At 34.9% G+C, this 16,720-nt stretch overlaps 1 protein-coding gene and 1 pseudogene across 3 annotated transcripts in view; both read right to left on the bottom strand.

The window, feature by feature from the left end:
• CSMD3 (CUB and Sushi multiple domains 3) overlaps window positions 1-16,720 on the bottom strand; it is a 1,252,643-nt gene that overhangs the window by 257,472 nt on the left and 978,451 nt on the right. For all 3 annotated transcript variants that reach the window (XM_049632997.1, XM_049632998.1, XM_049632999.1), the window contains one exon: window positions 10,118-10,312. In XM_049632997.1, coding sequence (XP_049488954.1) covers window positions 10,118-10,312 — 195 coding nt within the window. The remainder of the gene's footprint in view (window positions 1-10,117; window positions 10,313-16,720) is intronic.
• Window positions 8,932-9,624, bottom strand: LOC125924706 (28S ribosomal protein S31, mitochondrial-like; annotated as a pseudogene).

Below are 16,720 nucleotides of genomic sequence, written 5' to 3'. Positions count from 1 at the left end.
ATCATTACACAAAAAAGAAACCCAATTCTAATTAGATTCCTCCCAAATCCATCTGATGACTTTCGTAATTTTTTGTTTTCTCTTTTCTTTAACGGTACTTGGCTCAGAGATTGTTGCTTTGGCCTATGAAGTTCTGGAAAACATTAGTTGCACTGGAGGACCCTTGCCTTTTTGCTCTCTTGTATCTCTTCCTAACATGACAGATGAACTCTTCCCTGAATCAGAAAGGTCCTAAAACTCAGATTTGGAACTAGGGGAGAAATATCCAGTCTTCAGTTTGGCTTAGGTTTGAAGATACTTAGAACCATTGCCTCAGTATGGTCCAGATTTACTCACTAACACTCCCAAGTATTTCAGTCTAACTGAATCTGGCATTTGGGATTAGGAACAAAATTCCCTATTGCACAGCAAACTCTGTATTATCTTCTTTTATGTGTATATCTTGGAGTGAATGGCTCACTGCTGAAGTGTAAGTGTAAAATGAAATTTTCCGTGTTTAATAAAGGGGAGGAAAGCAGCAGCCTCCTTTAGGGCATCTCTTTTAAAACATAATAGGCCCCAACTTTTGATTTTATAGTGCAGGACTGCTGGCCTTCTGACTGAAGTAAACAATTCTTCAGAAATTAACTCAGGGTTCTTCCAAGGTATACTCACAAGGTATATGGAGACAAGGTACCTCAGTGTGTGTCTCAAGAAGATAAAAGAAGTGTTATTTGTTCTTTCTTTATAAATTTGTATGAGATTCTGTCTGGTCTTTCTAGTATCTTTCATAGACTGCCGGCAATGTTCATTATATTCCAAATATCCTTATTCACTAATAAATCTGATTTTTTTCTCTCTAGGTTTTGTGGGTTGAAATTTTTACTAGGTTTTTTTTCTCCAATAGAAGAACATTTTGACTATTTTTAGATCTGTTTTCTTATTACCTTAATACCATTCCTTAATACAGTTTGATTCTCAACATGACTATTAATAGTTACTGCTGTATACTTTATTTTCTTGATCTGCAAGGAGAGAATTTCTGGGTTGATAGATTTTCTGTATATGTAAGTTTTTTTTTTCTTTTTTGCTTTTCTGTAAAAACTGGTGACATATTAGGGAGGCAAGTTTGAAGTCTAACTCAAAGCCTGCATGGTAGTGGAGAATAGGGGCTTCTTTGTACAGTGAGAAGCCACGAGACTACCCCTCTGAAGATATGGCATAGTGACTGAGATCCCAAAAGCAGAGAAAATAAAGATGGTTTAAAATATGAGCTCCAAGTCAGTGGCCACAAGTAAATATGCTCTGAATTATAGGCACTGATTTGCAATCAAACTGCTTCTTACACAGGGGACTCTACATAGTATGATCCAGAATTCATAGCAGCAGGGATTTGTTTATAACAATGTTAATGATTCTCTAGACTAGCATGCAGGAGGCCAACTGGAGTGATAATGTAAGTAAGAGTGCCTGGAAATAGCAGGTGCTCAATAACATTAGCTTTCCTTCCCACTTCATTTTAAGTAATACTCCCCCCCCCTTCCCATCATATAAAAACCAAGCATGCCTTGGTTTTTCTCAATACTACTTTAAGTTTTTAAAATAGAAAATACTTTTGGGGTGCATGACTCAGGTGGTAGAATATGTGACACTTGATCTTGGGGTCATGAGTTCAAGTCCCTCACTGGGCCTAGAGTTTACTAAAAAAAAAAAAAAGGAAAGAAAGGAAAAGAAAAGAAATGCATTACACTTCTTTTTAGCATGGTTACGAAACATAATCTGTATATTATGTCTGTGAACAAAATTCCTATGTGTAGCTAATGAAAGGCAGATATTTGATGATACTCAGAAATAATTTATCACTAGGCCTTTGTTTTATGAATCTTGCATCTACATGCCTTAATTATATCACATATTTTAAATGGCATCAAATGCTAAATGGCTCAGTATATTAGACTAGATGATACCTATATGCATTTATAATGGAATGGGGCTCTAGACTTGTTTCAAACCTCAAAAAAAATTCTATAAACCTCAAGGACATTTGTGATAAGAAATTAGCCCAAGACAAGCCATGCCATTTAAGCAGGATATCTGGAATAAGAGTTGAGTTTTCTACTTCATACACTAAAGCAATATGATTTAATTAAAAGTAGGTCAGATGAGCTTATTAATGAGAGATAACTGTAAAATTGGAGAGCTGGAATTGCAAAATGAACTTTTTATTTTTTAGTTTGTTTCTTTTGAAGCTTTCTCTTCCGTTGATAGGGTAAGAGGGCTCCCCTTTTAAAAGCTTTTATCATTCCACATATAATTGGATGTTGAACAAAGAATGGTGCCCTATGACTACTGGATGTCTAATCTTAATGTACTTGTGTGTATGTACTTTGAAAAGACTTACAGTTACCAATGATTGAGTTACTTAATTCTCTTTTTCCCCCCAGAATCTAGGACTTGCATTAGCAGGAGAGAAACAAAGGTATTGAAAATAATGGTGCCGATATTCAAAAGAACTAACACTGACTATATCTATTAAGGTATTTATTTGCATTCTGTGTAAGGTTGTATTTCAAATGCAATGCAAAAATGCATGTCAGATGAACACTTTTATTAGTTATTGGTAGGAATTTACTTTTTATTAATTCTCATACTTAGCATGGAGGAAGATTTCAGAAATAAGTGGAGAGCCCCAAATTTCACCACTTATTTTTCATGCCACATATCCATTCATGAAACATTTAATCGACTGCAATTTGCTAAAACTGCAGATATAAAAAAGATGAATGCAAGGTCATTTGTAGAATTAATCAGCCTACCTATAGGGCAGTGATTGAGCCTAGAATCCAAAACATGACTGCTGGGCAACCGTGACTTAGAGCAAGTGACTGAACCTCTCTTTGTGTCTTGGTTTCCTCATCTGTAAATGAGAATATTAGTAGTCCTCAATCCATGGAGTTGTGTTAGGCTCTAAATAATATATGTACAAAACTTTAAACCATTCTCAGTACAGATAAACTATGATCTCTATGAGTCCTCTCTCTAGGCTTGCCATGTTGAGCTGCTGGAAATTCTACCTACTCTCCTTCGTTTACTCTTGCCTGTATATATTTATGAATGCTCAACCCTGGGTGTGAAATGCACCATCTCCTCATGCCTGTACCTCACCTGGTTCCTTCTTACTTATATTTTTAAGATTCACTTTATGTGTCATTTTTATAAGGAAGACTTTCTTTTAAAAAAATTAACATTTATTCATTTTTTGAGATACAGAGCGTGAGTGGGGGAGGGCAGAAAAAGAGGGAGACACAGAATCCGAAGCAGACTCCAGGCTCTGAGCAATCAGTAACAGAGCCTGACGCGGGGCTCAAACCCACCCATGAACCGCGAGATCATGACCTGAGCTGAAGTCCAAAGCTTAACCAACTGAGCAACCAGGCGCCTCAAGGAAGACTTTCCTGATCTCTCTTTGTAATTGGTTCAGAGGCACCTCCATGCTGTGCTTGTAGCACTGATTTTATTTCCAGCAATGGACCGTATCTGTCTGTATATCATCTGATTATAAACTCTCTAAGGGCAAGAACCATATTGAATTCATAGTTAGCGCAGGACCAGGCATATAATTCATACTTTTGAATGTTTGAAAAAGAGGAATGCATGATACCATCTTTTCTTTAGAATAAGTGGAAAGCTACTGATTCTTTAACAGTACAAATATGTTTATTCTTAGGGTCTTATTATTGTAATTAACTGTCAAATGCATGTTCTCCTGTATGCTATAGCAATGGAAAAGATCAAGAATACTGCATTGGTCCAATCATGAAATAAATAAGCCATGGGTATGTAATGTGCAGCATGATGATATCATTAATAGTACTATCTTGCATATCTGAAAGTTGCTAAGAGAGTACATCTTGAAATTATTTATCATAAGAAAAAATTGTAACTGTATGGTGATGGATGTCAACTATACTTATTGTTGCGATCATTTCGCAATATATATAAATATCAAATCATTTTGTTGTATATCTAAAGCAAATTTAATGTTATATGTCAATTTTATCTCAGTTAAAAAAAAACAATATTGTATTAGTGCTGTGCTTAGTACTTCTAAATTTAATGATCTACCTTTCAGAGTTCTAAGGCCCTAAAATAACTGGGACTTTGCACACACCAGGAATATTTCAACTTTAGATATACTTGATTCCATCCTGGAAGCTTTAGGGAGCAAGGAGAGGGTAAATTGGAATGTTTTTTCTACTAAGAAAACAAGTGGTCAGAAGCCTAAAGGAAGTCTGAGAGCTTCAGCCAGAAAGCTGGGAAAAAAAGTGTTCAGACACAAAGGACAAGTAAGTGCAAAAGCCCTGAGATGGAAGTGTGAACAGTGCTTTCAAGAAACATCAAGGAGGCCCTTGTGGCCCAAAGAGTGTAGTAGGGAGCAAGAATAGTAAAGAGGTCAGAGTGTATTTAGGTAGATTAAGTAGAACCTCATATTGTAAGATCTTTGGAATTTACTCAGATTTAGAAAGTCACTGGTGGATTTTGATATAATCTGACATATGTTTGAAAGATTACTTTGTTGTGTTCATAAGAGATTGTATCAGGAAACAAGGGAAAGAGAGAAACTAGCCAGGGGGGAGGCTAAGAGCTAAGAGATAGCCTGTAGTTGCCCTAGATTAGGGTAGAGGTGTGTTTATATAAACAACTGCAATGCCATTAGGTGAAATAAATCAAGTAGTGAATATTAAGAGAAAAAGATGGAATCTGTCACTATTTGTGTTTCATTTCCTTTAGCTAATATTGAGTCATTTTATGGATAAGAGCAATAAGATTTCCACTTTAATCCAGTGTCTATAGTTTTCTAAAGTAACTCACTTTAGTTTTCTAAAGTAACTCAGAGTTTCAACATACTTTTCAAAGTATGAAAAATAAGAAGGTAAGAAATTATTTTCCAAACACTTTTTTTTTGATCACAAAGTGAATTGCAGGCACGGATATTCTGTTTTGCTATCATTTAATACCTGTGACATTTTCATGAGATAAACTGCAGGGTTTCTCATCACTGAGCAGGACTTACCACAGGATGCTATCATTTTGGATCTACTTCTGACAAATACAATCTCCCAGGGTCCAACATAAGCTCTTGAAAATATTTCCTTCAGATTTAAAATGTACACAATCTTAAACCATGATAAAAAAAAATCCTATCCTCTAAAATAGACAAACTGTAAATTCTTATGGTTCAGTTCAGGATAAACATATTTACTAAGAGGCTGCATGTATAAATTAATATGTTTCATGCTAAACATGTAGCCTGAGACTTTGGGAGCTTATGGTCTTTCAGAGTGAAACATTATAAGAAAAAGCAAAATATTGCATTTAAATATTGCATTAAAGGTCACGCTGGTGTTTACTTTTATGTAAAAAATGAAAAGCTTTCGTTATTTTGGCACTTAGGGATCATGGTCTAATAGCCAACATCCTACTTATATACTCAAAAGTGAAGCCTATCAGTCAAAATTTCCTGCCCATGTTCTCAGAGATATTAGTCAACATTTTACTGAGGGGTGGGTAATATGCAGCATGAAAAGCAGCAGAGCCTGGCAATCTAATTCTTAAACATTAATGATATTAACAATAGAGGCATAAAAAATTAATGCATGACAAAGACAATTACTAGAATAAACAAACATAACATATTTCTGGAATATTGAAGAGAGGGGCTGTGGATTTGACATAACTCTTTATCTTTTATACCTGGAAATCAATGGAAATTGTCTAGAGTTGGCAAATCAAGAAACAGAGCTTCATATGTTATGCAGAGTCATGGAGAGGGCCATCAGAGCAATTAGAACTAGAAATTATTAGAAGGCTCAGCTGAGTAATAGCAGAATAGAGGTGGGGGGGGGGTGAGGCAGGTGACCAGTGCTTTAAATAACTTTAAATTGGGACGCCTGGTTGGCTCAGTCATTTAAGTATCCGACCCTTGATTTTGGCTCAGGTCATGATCTCATGGTTCATGAGTTCAAGCTCCGCATTGGGCTCTACACTGAGAGTGGAGAGTTTGCTTGGGATTCCCTCTCTCCCCCCTTACCCCTGCCCTGCCCCTCTCAAAATACATAAACTTAAAAAAATAAATTACTTTAAGTGCTAAGCTATTTTAAATTATTTTCTCAGTTATCCCATGTATATTTTACTTTGATAAAAAATACAAAATATATCTTAATTAAAAAATTTATCCTTATGAACAAAAAAACTTCTGGCTCTTTTGCAGATGCTTTACCCACTAATTTTGACTTTCAAAGTATTAAATTATTAAATCTGAAAGTCAGCCAGTTCTGTGTATTTTGGATTTCTGTATAATTACTGTGAGGGAAAACAAACAGATATGTGTGAACCTGATCAAGAAACTAAAATATACTAAGCTCTCCTTACTGTGATATAGTAATTACTTCAGAACCAATGTTATATTTATTTATTTATTTATTTTTATATTTTATTTTATTTTATTAGGTAACCTCTAAGCCCAGCGTGGGGCTTGAACTCATGACCCCAAGATTAAGAGTCACATGCTCTACTGACTGAGCTAGCAGGAACCCCAGAACCAAATGTTCCAAATGAGTTATTTAATATAATTCTCCGAACAACCTTACAAACTATACAATATTAGCTCATGCTTAGACACATAAAATAAATTATACAAGGTCACATAGCTGATTTTAGGTCTTCTCTTCGTTTTAAAACATTGTTTAGAGTTAATTACATCTAATTCTAAAACATGGGCTTCCCCCCATACTAGAAATCATCAGATGTGGTCATATTTTAACATGAATATATCTTTAATTTTGGGTAATAGTATAAGGTATGCATGCAATAACTTTGATTCCCATAGTATCTTGGCATTGTAGGCAAAAGTCTAGTCATATCCAACTAAACTGATAGTGAAGATTATTCTCTTTTAAGAAATTTAAAAATACTAAACATTTGTGCTGTTTTTAGGAGTGGGTAAATGTGTATCCATATATTAACATTAATAAATTAGATTTAATTAATGTTAAAATGATAGAAATATACCAGTTCCACTAAAACATAACATACAATGCAAAGTGCAATGTATGTTTTCTAGTGCTGTGCTTCTTTCAGAACATTTTGAATATCACACGTATTAATATGCCAATGTTTGCTGGGAAATTCACTAGGCCCTCTGTATGTGCTATGGTTAATTGAATCTTCACATAATCTATTGAGTTAATAACTATCATCCAGTTTTAGAGATTTAAAAATCAAGGCTTAGCTCATCTGAGGTCATAGATATAGTAAGAGGATTTGAACACAGGTCTACCCTTGCCTTTGTTTTGTTTGTAGATTTGACTATTAAACCAACATGAAATACACTTGATTGGGCTGTAATTGATCCCATGAAATATTTTTGGTTCAGAAGGACCATTTGTATACATTATGGTATAGTCCATGCTCAATTAACATTTCTATGACCTATCAATATAGAAATCTATGGCAAGGAATAGGATTATTCTAGGCAGGCATATTCTTGGTGAATGCATACTCTGCTGCACCTGTCTTTTTCACCTAAGCCATTGAAAACCATGTATTTAATAATTTATCCCAGTGATTAATACTTATCTTTTTGATCTATAGTTTTTTTAAAATGTACATTTATTTATTTTGAGAGAAAGAGAGTAGGGGGAGGGGAAGAGAAGGAGGGAGAGAGAGAATCTTAGGCAGACTCTGTGCTATCAGTGTAGAGCCTGATGTGGGCTTGATCTCATGAAGCCCAAGATGATGACCTGAGCCAAAATCAAGAACGTGAAGCTTAACCTACTGAGCCACCCAGGAGCCCCTGATCTATAGTTTTCTTTATTCTTTGGTTTTCTCTGTCAGGATTTTGGTAATTTCTTGTTTGGCTTCAGGAAATTTTCCATGTTTTTTTGTTGTTGTTGCTTGTTTGTTTGTTAGCTTTTTAATGAATTTTCTGTCTATCCACAAATTCCTCTTTTGCATGGCTCTTAAGACAAAACAACCACACTTTCTCTTAAACTTTTTATAAACTTTCGTGCCATTATTTTTTTTCTCTTTGGCAGAATGAAATTCAAAGTAATTATTTCTCCTTTTATTCCCCTTGTCTTCTGATAGATTAAACCATCGATTCAAGCCAAGTTTTAATTGGCTGTTCTGTTACTAACAGAATGACCATTTAGTAGGTAAGTACCTTTTCTTTAGTTCTTACACAACATTCTGAAGTAAAGAATTTCAAATACTCTCATTTTACAGATGAGAGACTCTAGAGAGGTTAAATGACTTGTTTAAGTCAGAAATAATACACACATCATTCAAATACATGAATATATTATATAATTAAGAAAAAATACTATGTGTACCAGACATCAAAAATCTATTCTTTTAATCATCAGATCAAAATTGTTTTTTCTCACTGCAACTCGTAGTAAGAAATATACATTACCTCATTGCAAATATATATATCTACATGCACACACACACCCTCCACACACGTATTTATTGTATTTTATTTATTTCTTTATAGATAGCTGAAAAGAGTTCCACAAAAAAATATTTATCCTTACTATGGTCTTTGGATTATAACATTTTTCTCTTCTTTTTATGTATTTATCTTTTATTTTATTTTATTCAATGTTATATCAGTTATAAAAATGCTGGTCATGACCCAGTGAATTGATTTTATGACTCACTGGTGGTGACCTATAGTTTAGAAAATCTGCTCTAGATGATATCATCTCCATGTCAGTTTTGTACAATGCATTGGGATCATTCAACTGATGAGGGAGTCTGTGGTAACTTTCCAAAGTGATATCATAGTTTTTCTCTCCTTACTGAACTGTTTTTTTTTTCCCACAGTATCTCTGTACTCATAGACTTGTATACAAGTATATGATTTTTCAACATGCAGTATTATTTTATTTAGCTATAAAATCCATCTTCAAAAGCTTGAAATAAAAATTTCCATGGTCTGCAAATGAACTGTGCATTGCTTTATTTTAGAATGTCCTGTTTTTCAGTAAAATAATGTTTCAACCACTGTGTTGGACTTTTCTAACACTCAGATGTGCATTTTAGAAAGAACATGGGGTACTGGTTCCATAAAGTGACAAATTGGTCCTTGTTGTGAAAAATCCTCCTGGTATTTATCCAGAAATATATATTCATGAACCATCATCATCACAACTCCTTCATTATTCATTGGGGACTCCCACAATCTTCCCTCCTGTGTCCACTGAATCATCTTTTCAAAATTCTGAATAGGCTGTTCATTTACTGTGGCTAAATGCTTAGCAAATTCCACACCCTAAGTGAAGGTGCCATCTCTGTTTCTGGTGCCTCTTCAGTAACTTCCTTAATCTCAAGAACATTAAGTGTCTTCCCCTTGAATATATTTTTCCTAACTTTTTCTAAGATCAGCAGTCTTCTCCTGGCTGTGATCACTGTCAGTTCCTGTATCAAGTTGAATCTGATGCACTGGTCTGGTACTAACTCTAGCGGTGGCAGTTACATATCTGATATGATGTTACTGAAACTAATTTTAGGTCTTCCTCCATTTTACTGTGTCCTTGAGCCTTCCCCCTGTTGTGAGACCCGCCTCAGCAGGTCCAACATGGTTGTCACTTCTAGGCAACTTTAATTTTTAGGAAAAATGTGTAGTTTGGATAAAGATTTATCACCAGTTCTTGATCATATTTAAGTCACTGCATTTATCTATGTTGTTGAAATGTCAGTTTCAGTGTATTTGTTCTTCCTTTACTCAGCCAGTATCTTCTGAGCACCTAATTTTCTCAGGTGCTCCTCTAAGTCCTGAACACAGAATAGAAAAAGGCAATATCCTTGTGCCAGGGAGCTTGCCTACAATAACGTGTGCGTTGCTTTAGAGACACCTGGGAATATAAGTACTTTCCCAAAACCATTTCTTTAATGAATCCAATTTAAAAATCCTTGATAAAATCTCTGCCTGGCCTATATCACACTTTTAGATTGAATGTTAAGTGGTCAATTTTTAAAAATATAAAAATGGGTTTAAATATTTCTGATTCTGTCTCAAAATAAAAGCTCAGACAAAAAAAAATATATATATATATATACATATATTTCTTACCATGACAACTTGGTAAGGCTCTATTCCATCCAGGTCTTCCATCATCTCCCATGATACAGGTGAGTGTTGAATAACCTTGAAGAACGTAACCAGCATCACAATAATAGGTGACTGTTGACCCTAATTTATAATCCATTCCAAGTCTGGTGCCATTCATTATATTGCCTGGATCAAAGCAGGACTCTCGAAGTTTTGCTGTAAAATAGTGTTGATATAAAATGAATTGTTGAAAACATTATTTTCCACGAAAGTTTTACTATTACTTCATTTCTACTTCTAAACAGACGGGAAAGCACCAGCACTCTGTCCACTTCTGTTTGTGGGCTCAAAGTACAAAGTAGCCCATAATCATATGTGACACTTTGCTAATTCATATTGATAAGTAAGAGCATAAAATTCTTCACTGGACTTTTAATTAAAATTAGTATCTAATATGCAGTCAAACATTGGGTGTTAGAGTTTATTATAAATTGTGTGCAATAATATTTATAAATGCATACATATTTTCAAAGAATTATTTTGGAAAAGAAGCAGGATTTATTTATTTATCACTGCTTTATTTAAAAGCTCTTCCTCCATATAAAGGACACCCATTCCCTGTGACTGAACCTAGAAATGATACTACCACCGGTGTTGAGCTCAGCTCATTTCACCACTGGTAGGAAGGTGAAATCATTTATTGTAACCTACCTCCTCTAGTCACCTCCCATGTCTATCAGAGGTCTGTCTATCCATCATTAAAAAGCAGCAAAATCTTTATGACATCCAAGCCATGATCTTTTTGGACAGAGAGCCTATGTTAAAGCCAAGTGCTTTTAAAGCTAACACAAATTTAAAATTAAGTCCATTCACAACAAAGGAAAAAAGGAACTAAAAGTTCTCTGTGCACCCCGACAGTGAACTAAAGAGGATGACAGAACATTTTGAAAACATGTAGAGAAACACAAATATCAGTTCATCCATTTTGGGGAATAAGCTCTAATACAAATTGTTGTTAACAGATCTGAGCAATGCCTTAATATTTCCATATTAATATTATTATAGGTTACTTAAGAAATAATACAAAAATGTAAGGGCCATCACAATTTCAGGATAACAAATATAATTTTCTACATTAGAATTTATTTTATGTTAATGGGAAATCAGGAGGTGGGTGTATCTCTGCATATGACTCATGGAATCATTGGGATTTAAGTCAATAATGTCTTCATGTTCGGCTCTCACAGAAATTATTTTATTATCATATATCCAAATCTTCTTACCTGCAGCAATAGGAATATATTTCTTCCACTCATAAAACTTTACAAAGTTCAAAGTACTTCAACATTCATAGAAAATGAGGAGAAATTTGTGTTTTATAAAGTACACTAGCAAGATTTCTCCCAATTCAGCTAAAGAGGCAATGGCAGAATCAACCGTTTAAATGATTTTAATAGAATATCAGAGGAACGAAGTTCTGCTTTTTTTCTTTCCTTCTTTCCAACAAGTACTTAAGAGCCCACACTACCCAGTGAACTTTGGAAATATAGCAGTGCACATTCAGAATATATTTTGGCCCTCATGGCATTTACAGCTTATTAGTTCTATTAAATGAATACTTGTAACTCTCAAGAGTATGACATATATGGATGCATTCAGGAACCTTGCTGGAGAACTGACATGTAAGCTGAACATGGAGAGAGAACGAGCTGACTAGGTGAGGGACAAGGCGGGTGAAGGAAACAAGTGTGTAAGTTGGGGAAACCTGATTCCTGAGTTTCAGTCCAAATCTAAATAACTTAATCATCTCCCAAGTGCACACACACACATGTGCACACACACACACACACACACACACACACACACACAATTTGCACCCCATAAATTATACTCAGAGTTCACGATAAAAATTACTTCTCAATCCAAGAATCTATATTTCTTACTAGGTAAAATATTCCCACAATATCGTTTTCCAGAAACAACAAGCAGTGTGAATACTACTTTCCCTTGAGGGAAAATAAAGAACTGAAATTGCTGTTTAAAAGGATTCATCTCTTTGGCAACCCTAACCACCTAATATTCCTCTTTTAAAAAGTTTGCTTTTTTCTTCTCTAAAGTTTTCCCAATAGTTTCAGTGACATATCAGTGAATCTGTACTGCAAATGTCCTACTTTTTGAGGAAAGGGAAATATGCCAAAAAGTTAAATATATTGCCTCTGCAACAATTTTGTATTGCTAGCCTCATTTTGAGAGGATTCATTTACCTCATTACTATGTTTACCTGCTACTTTAAATCCTTGGTGACTAGCTGTCTATGGATAATACTGCCCTTGTTTATTTCCATGCCTGCCATAGCAATTATCTGTAAATTTTGAAAACGTCTGGAGAATCCTTATGCAAAGGTCTAGGGGGTAGATGGGAAGGTAATTTGAGTTTTTGAAAAAAAAAATTGTGAGGCAGACAAGTTGATAGTGTTATTTTTATGAATAATTAATTTTATTTACCTTCATAGTAGATTGCCTACTGAATAGATCCTAGGCTGAAGTGTCCCTTGCCTTATATTCTCCAAAAATAGTACCTAAGAAGTCTGCTACAAGATAGAAGTAAACATAAGACATAAAGCTTATACCTTACCTATGGCTTTTTAAAAAAATTTTTACAAAACATTTCTTTACAGAATTTTTCTACCAGCAATGAAAATATCCTAAATGCTAGAGCACCTGGATGGTTCAGTCAGTTAAGTTTACAACTTTGACTCAGGTCACGATCTCGCGGTTCATGGGTTTGAGCCCTCCATTAGGCTCTGTGCTGACAGCTCAGAGCCTGGAGTCTGTTTCAGATTCTGTGTCTCCTCTCTCTCTACCCCTCCCCCACTCACACTCTGTCTCTCTCTCAAAAGTGAATAAACATTAAAAATAAAATAAAATATGGGAATGCAAGCTGGTGCAGCCACTCTGGAAAACAGTATGGAGGTTCCTCAAAAAATTAAAAATAGAACTATCCTGTTACCCAGAAATTGCACTACTAGGTATTTATCCAAGGGATACAGGTGTGGTTTTCGAAGGGACACATGCACCCCAATGTTTATGGCAACACTATCGACAATAGCCAAAGTATGGAAAGAGCCCAAATGTCCATCGATGGATGAATGGATAAAGAAGATGTGATATATATACACAATGAAGCATTACTCGGCAATCAAAAAGAATGAAATCTTGCCATTTGCAACTACATGGATGGAACTGGAGGGTATTAATACTAAGTGAAATTAGTCAGTCAGAGAAAGACAAATATCATATGACTTCACTCATATGAGGACTTTAAGAGACAAAACTGATGAGCATAAGGGAAGGGAACCAAAAATAATATGAAAACAGGGAGGGGGACAAACAGAAGAGACTCATAAATATGGAGAACAAACAGAGGGTTACTGGAGCGGGTGTGGGAGGGGGGATGGGCTAAATGGGTAAGGGGCATTAAGGAATCTACTCCTGAGATCATTGTTGCACTATATGCTGACTAATTTGGATGTAAATTGAAAAAAATTAAATTAAAACAAATAAACTAAAAAATTGAAAATAAAATATCCTAAGTGCTTAATGAAAAAACAATTTGATATTAGGAACCAAAACTGTGGTTTAAAGAAAATTCAGTTGGAAAAATTAAAGTTTTCCTATGTTTCTGTTTCCATTTTATTCCTGAAAACCTATGGATGTTGAGATCACATTACATATACTAAGTGTAATATCTACAACACTATGAAGTTTATCTTACTTTGAACCATACATAGGCATGTGTGTTGAGTTCATACTTAGTGACTGATTTATAAATAAATATTTTCTTTTCTGGAAGAAAAAGAAACATACATATTTTTGTTGTTAAAGGCATTTTTACTTCAAAATTTGTTTCCACATATAGCTATATGCTCACTAAGGGACCATTATTCTGAATAATATCATCTTGTGGATAATCAAAAGTGGTTATATGTTATTTTTGGTCTTGAAGGGTAACCAGACTGTATAATATCCTACTGCCTGTTATTTCCAGGATGGTAGACATGTGTGGATGGACATTTATCTGCTGGCATGATTTCAGAAACTGAGAACTAAGCTCCCTTCACGATGTATATGCATTATAATTCCCTCATCTGATCATACTCAGTCCCCAGAGGCCTCCCTATTGTAGGCAAGAGCATTCACATAAGGCCGGCTACAGGCGCTTTTAGAGAATAAGGATGAGCCATACATGTATCTCTTTTATTTTGGGAAGTATTACACAATTGACCCCAGACTACCTCAGGGTAATAACTGAAATGTAATAAGTTGCTCTATGGAAAAAAAATGGTATGTTAATTTAGAAAGTAATTTATGATACTTTTCAGGTTCTTAGAGCAGATGGCTAACTTATACCGTATATAAACAGTCAGTCATAAGTCTTTCACTGTCCATACTGGTGCCTATAAATTGACATTCCCTGCCAGCTAAAGCACGAGCTACCAGCAGTTTCCCTCCACTGGCACAAAACTATATATTCTCTCTCCATCAGAATCAATACATTTTGTTAAAAGAATACAAATTTTACTACTGTATGAGCCACATTTGTATAAATGTTATAATTATAAATTTTTAAGACATACTTATTAACATTATGATCTAAAATGGTCCTAAAGTTAAAACAATGCAAATGAGAGTACTGTTTGAATTCTAAATATTTATTCAACTGTAAATCTGTTAACGTTGTATCTCATTAAAATTACAATGGAGACTAGGCCTGCCTGATTTAAACTCTTTGTGAAGACATTGCTTTATAATTAGCCAAACACCTCCTTTCACCCCCAGACTTCCACTTCTCCACTCCAATTTACTATTTTCTACCACATAAAGGCATATCCACAATTTGCTTTAGATAAGCAGAAAGTAGTATTCCTTCCAGAATCCTTGTTAGCAGGCTTGTGTTTTTGCAACGTTCACATACAGGATTCGTTCATTGCACAACTATTGTGTGTTTGCACACAAACAAAACTAAGATTCAGTATCTACTTCAAGGGGGAAATGGAAAGATAGATATGAAGAAGGCAATGATAACTATACTCTGGTGTGAGCTCTAACAGAGGTAGGGGTTGCTTTTAAATTAAAGGCCTACCAAAAACATTATGGATTTAGAGTGAGTCAAGACTTTAAAACTTTACTTTTCAGTGCCAACAGAAACCAACATGCATAAGTGAAGGTATGGAACATGTATTACAAATGACAAAGGAAAAGCTTTTTACTATTCCAGGCCTCAATGTATATGTCAGTTTATTTTGGGGTTGCATATTTTATAAAAATTCTGAGATGTTTGTCTATGGCAGAAAGAAATATAAGGGCCAATTTATTAGCTTTAAAAAACAAAACAATTAAAGAGGTAACGTGTTTTGAATAAGGATAGGAAATAGGGAGGCTGATGAAAAAAGGCAGACCCTGGAGATCCTGAACTGGGGCATGGAACTTTCCTATGGATGAGAGTCCAGAGAATTAATTAGGTTGGATTTGGGGACTAGCATGAACTTAACACTAACATCGGCAAGAAATACTGTCTGGAGTATAAAAATAAGACTTCATGAAATTGTGTGTAAGTAGGCATTAGTGTAGTAGCTGAGCACGGTAGGGAGTAATTGCAGGGTCCAGGGAGAAAGATTGAAGTTCATGGAATGACTATGTATTTCTCTCTGTTTGACTTTTATATTTTTATTTGCTTTTACTCTAATAGTAATAATAATTTATATCATTTTCTGTAACTATTTTTAATATATAATGTTTTATTTTAATGTTTATTTGAGAGAGAGAGAGAGAGAGAGAGAGAGAGAGACAGACAGACAGAATCCAAAGCAAGTTCCAGGCTCTGAGCTCTCAGCACAGAGTCCAATGTAGGACTCAAACTCAAAGAATGTGAGATCATGACCTGAGCAGAAGTTGGATGCCCAAACGACTGAGACACCCAGGAGCCCCTCTGTAACTCTTTTTAATAGTCTGATCCTTAGCTTTGCCATTTGTGAAATAGGGATAGAGATACTTATCACTTATTTGTGTTAGTTTTAATATTTCTGTTGCATTTATAAATGGCCCTGCTCATGGGAAGGATAGAGAGAATTCATTAAAAGGAACTAATCATTGTATCTAGAATATAGTAGGTACATAATGATTAATTTTATCTTTTAAAAAAAATTTGCACTTGTGGTCCTTTTCCTATGACACCATAAATCTTAGGAATTTTGGAAATTTTGGAAATGATGGGACATGGAAATGGATCAAGCTGGGAAATAGAAATGGATAGAAGTTAGTTAAGAAAAAGGAGAGTAGGTTTTATCTCAAGTGTTTAATTATATGGATTTAGGAATGGCTACCTGGAATGTTAAGTAGAGAAAGGATTGTGAGGTTAATTCCAGTTTCCACAAGAAAGAATGCTGGAATCAGTTAGTACCACCTGCACTAAGCATGGTAGTATTTGTGGAATTTTTCCTGTATCTTTTATGCTAGAGATCTATGGAAATGTTTTACAATAGAATCTAGCTTTACTGACTTGATTACAGCTTTCTTGTTTTTCTTTCCTTCTTTTCTTTCCTTCTTTGCTTGCTTCCCCCTCCCC

This window comes from Panthera uncia, chromosome F2, assembly GCF_023721935.1.
Source record: "Panthera uncia isolate 11264 chromosome F2, Puncia_PCG_1.0, whole genome shotgun sequence".
Taxonomy (NCBI): Eukaryota; Metazoa; Chordata; class Mammalia; order Carnivora; family Felidae; genus Panthera; species Panthera uncia.
This window is presented reverse-complemented; position numbering and strand designations above follow the sequence as displayed.